Here is a 4,518-nt window from a genome sequence, read left to right as displayed (position 1 = left end):
CAGGAATATGGTTTTAAATCGCCTCCTTCTGACCAACAGCACTCTTACACTACTCTAGATTCACTATTCTTCTTGCTCTTTCCTTAAGATATGTGCTTCTTCATATATATATTTTCTTCCCTTTTACACACCGATTACTCATCAGGAAAAATGCAAAAGACTAAATTACTTGTCATTCAAGATGAACTATTCTTGTTAATTAGTTAAAGGGAGCTGCTCCATTGTTAATGTATGAAAATGGCCAGCAGAAAACTGAAGTCAGTATTGTATTTTATCAATTTGGTACCCATACTGATGCCTAGCTGATGTATGTCACCTAAGAAAAAGATAGAATTTTTAAAACTAAAACCTCTGTTTTGACTTTCAACAAAACAGTAAGCCAAAACTGAATGGCTGCTTTGTTCAATGTAGCAATCACACAACACTCTTCACAACCCCCGCCAATTCAAGTGCTGGAGAAACAGCAGGATTAAAGACAACAGCATTTTACAAACTCCACTCAATGCCTGCACCCCAACTTGATTTGGTTGACTTATACAGGCAAATAGATCTAACAAAGTTGTAAAATCTGTAATAGTAAAACTAATTAAACAAGCTGATAACATAACAAAATAAACAAAGTCTTTCTGTTCTAGTAACAGATAAAGTGCCTACCCCAGGTACTCTACTCACGTGTTGGAAACTGAGGTAAACATGGGTTGCCATCATCTTGTTTGAGCTGGATTCGTACTCTACCTCTGTACTGCACGTCTCTGTTCCACTCTCTAGGATACATCTTATTTTTCTGTCATACAAAAGAAGAAACTTAAGTACTGGAATAATTTTCTGCAAAATTTTGTCAGGCAATCAATCTAAGTCATAGCAGCCTCAAATTCTTCTGAACAGATGCAAAGCATAACCGTAGCTCTCCAACAGTGTCACCCACCCTTCAGCCATTGCAGTAATATCCAGAGCTATGGCATAACTGTTTCAGAAGCACTGCTGCAACCAACTACTGGTACTGAACAATTTAGTGAGTAGCCTGCTACAGGGACTCTTCTACTTCCCCACCAGTCTGGACACAGCCACAAACCCTTCTGGACACCTAGAGACAGTACGTCAGTAGGTCACAGTCTGAGGCCCACTGCTTTTGGATACTCATAGCCTTCATTTTTGTTAAAATCTTACAGGTTTCTTACTGGTACTGGCTATTTCACAGGCTGGTGTGCACTAACAGGAATATATTCAACTTCTTCTGAAAAGCAAAGTGATACTGTACTGTTTTTTGGATACATTCTTAGATGAGGACCTAAATTCTTTAGTAAAGAAGGGATAAAAATTCAACAGTATTTTAAATTAATAATTACTTCAGAAAATGAATTGCAAAAAGTTACCTCTCTAGAAACTCAGACTCATTACCTTACAAAAAAGTAACCAGCTTAAACTATTTAAAGACCAAGCAGGTATTGCAATAAAAAATTAACATTCTCTGGCTAAAACATAACTCCAAAGGACCCTGAAGATTTCAAGCATCAGAATCCTATTCCTACAGGACAGTCATTCCAAAAGATAATCACCTGTCATTAAAAATAGGCTTTTTTAAAAACTTAATTTGCAGAGTTGCAGCTTGCAAAATTAGCTTTTATTCTGACACACTTTTAAGCATCTAGGATAGTCTTCTCAGAAGGAACTTAAATAAAAGTAATCTTTTTATAAGCTTAAAAAGTGGCATCGTCTCAAAGATCCGGGTCATTTCTGCTTTGCATACAGTTTTCCAACATTTACTTCATCATTTTTGTCAGTTATTACTCAAAGCAAGCTGATAGCAAAAACTTCTCAATTGTAATTTATCCTGTTTGTAAGAAAAGATATAATGAAAGAAGAACAGAGACACATACCAAGTTTGTGGGGGTTTTTTGCGGTTTTTTTTTGGTTTGTGTTTTGTTTTTTAAATTACCTCTAATAGCACGTTGAATCCAACTGCTGCACATACATCTTGGATTTCTGTAGACGTGGGATTTTCAACAGCCTGTTGAAACAATGTGTTACCGTTAATTATTTTTCAATAATGAACTACCTATATAGCAATAGTAAGCAGTTTCCCACCCTATACTCTATAACTAGAAAAAGCAGATGGGGAAAGAGAAGGTACTTCAAATAATGACAAATCTACTGTAGAAGTCATCTGTGAGCGCTCCTCCAGTCTAGAAAACATTTTTAAAAAAAAAAGAGGTAAGACATCAGTAAAACAGAAAACAGATGAGACAGAATTAATTAGGATGAGAGCATGTAGAAGAATTGCTTAGGAAAAATAATTGAAATGCAATAACATTTATTATATTTACAAAAAAACCCAAAAGCCAGGAATCGGAAACTGCAAACTTATAGCAAGGACTGAAGGAGAAAGGAATAGAAACTTTCTAGGAGCAGGGCAGCAGATTCCTCCTATAGATACATATTTGATTGGCAACTTGCATGCTCAAGAAAGATTTTAACTATTATCAGAAAAAAACTCCAACCCTAAGCAGTGAGAAAAGCCCCTTATACTCCCAGCGCTGCTTGTTAAAAATATTATAAAGGATTAAGATGATAAAACACTACTTCTGGACAGATTAAAAGCAACAACAACTACCAAGTCTACGTGCCACATGCATTGTAAGTTCTATCTTCGACAGCAGCAAAAGGGACAGGGCACAGAATATAGGCATACATAGTCAGTCACCAAGCAAACATCATTAGCTAGCTATTCTTTTCTGCATCGCTTTCAAATTTGGCAAACAACTTATGTAGGAGGTTGAGTGCATTAAGTTCCTCATTACTTCACCTGCTTGCCTAAAGTGCTGTTCACACGAAAGCAGACACTTAAACCCAGTGCTCTTCTACCAAATTCACATGCTAACAGTAGGTTATCTTCAAATACACTGTAATTTCCAGTTATCGAGCTACTTGCCATGGGGGATAGGAAAGATCAACAGCTTTGAGATTTGTTTTCCAGCATAGCAAAACAAAACATCATATTTCCCTGCCACCCACAAAATTACTTTGTCTATCGGAATCCTTCTTCCTTCTGCTATTGTCTTCTTGTTATTTAAATATGCTGGATAAATGCAGATGAATCTAAAAAGAGAAAACAGTGAGTTTAAGTAAGTAATATCAATTCCTTAATTGTTTATGCAATATTTTCCTAGTAAAACAAAAAATAAATCTCATGACTACAGTTCCCACAGCAGCTTTGGACAACCACTTATTTTCCTTAGACTAATTAGTAAGATGTTGCAAAACCCCATTTTGAGTTATCCAGGACACTGCATGACCATTTGGCTGAAATGTTCCTTGCATGACACCACTTTTTGGGGCACAGCGTGAATAAAGCACGGCGCTATTTATCTTGAGGAAAAAAAAAGAAGGTTGAAAGAGAATGTTTTGACCCATTTCTTAAACCCTAGAAAGAAACCTAGAAGAAAACATACACATTTCCCTGAAAAGAATTAAAGACGGTTTCCTGAAAAGGTTGTAGTATGCTAATTGCTGACTAAGTTCTTGACAGAAGCAAGAAGCAAGGTTTTTTTTGCTACGGATTTGCCTTTTTTTTTTCCTATTCACACACAGAACAACCCAGATTTGGGTAAGCTATAAAGCCTCTGAAAAACTATGCTTATGAACTTGCTTAGGATTTTTCATTAGATTTAAACCTGTCAAGCACATACAGGGGACAAGAGTGACAGGATTATACTTCTTATTAGACAATAAAAAAAGCAACTAGCTGAGGCCTACAAGGAGATGCTGAAGACTGTCTACATCTGAATGAGGCGCTGTGACGGCATAAGAAAATAGGAAAGCAGAAAGTGAGCAAATAATCTGGAGCAGACTACTGTTCAGTTACATGGAGACTGGCAAGGATCACTGATCCTTACTGGCTCCCAGAAAACACTTCTTCCTGCCTCTAAAACTAGCCTCAGCCATCTTAGCTCTTATTACTGTTCTCCTCCTAAATACCTTTTCACTGATATTTCCCCCTATTAGCTACCGTTCTCTTTACGAGCCAACCAGTACTCCTGCGTAAGCGGCAGAGTTCTGCACAGGAACTTTTCAGTCTCGTTACCGACGTTCATCATCATCAACATACTACACTGACCACCACCATCCCTTGCTCAGTTTACCTTTTCTGAGCTTTAAATGATGACAAGATAGTACAGCATCAAGCACTCCAGAACCAGAACCTGCCAAATCTCAGCCTCCCACTTGAACATATGCATTGTAATAGCCTTCCCTGGCACCTCACAAACCTCCGCTGCCGTGAATCACGGAGGCAGGCGACAGGCTGGTTCCTCGCCTTGCTGCGCTGCATGCGGACTGCAAACCTGACCGCTGCCTCTGGGAACCGACCCCAATTCACGGCTGCAAGGACTGCTCGGGAGAAACCCAGCGTGCCAGCTGCATCAAACTCAGTGTGCGGCCATGTTATATGACGTGTAATTGTGATATTACCGCACACACTTGGCAACGTTATTATAGCTGCAGGCATGACCCACCTCCCGC

General features: G+C 38.5%; 1 protein-coding gene across 1 annotated transcript in view; it reads right to left on the bottom strand.

Annotated features, from left to right (window-relative positions):
• SRP19 (signal recognition particle 19kDa) overlaps positions 1 to 4,504 on the bottom strand; it is a 5,162-nt gene extending 658 nt beyond the window's left edge. The window contains exons 1-5 of the mRNA XM_009578471.1: positions 4,266 to 4,504; positions 4,007 to 4,125; positions 3,021 to 3,139; positions 1,937 to 2,008; positions 673 to 784 (exon numbers count right to left, since the gene is read on the bottom strand). Coding sequence (XP_009576766.1) covers positions 673 to 784; positions 1,937 to 2,008; positions 3,021 to 3,139; positions 4,007 to 4,125; positions 4,266 to 4,504 — 661 coding nt within the window. The remainder of the gene's footprint in view (positions 1 to 672; positions 785 to 1,936; positions 2,009 to 3,020; positions 3,140 to 4,006; positions 4,126 to 4,265) is intronic.
• Positions 4,505 to 4,518: the final 14 nt, after the last annotated feature.

This window comes from Fulmarus glacialis, unplaced genomic scaffold (genome assembly GCF_000690835.1).
Source record: "Fulmarus glacialis isolate BGI_N327 unplaced genomic scaffold, ASM69083v1 scaffold32515, whole genome shotgun sequence".
Lineage (NCBI taxonomy): Eukaryota > Metazoa > Chordata > Aves > Procellariiformes > Procellariidae > Fulmarus > Fulmarus glacialis.
The sequence above is the reverse complement of the archived record's forward strand: the minus strand, read 5'-3'. Positions and strand labels throughout refer to the sequence as shown.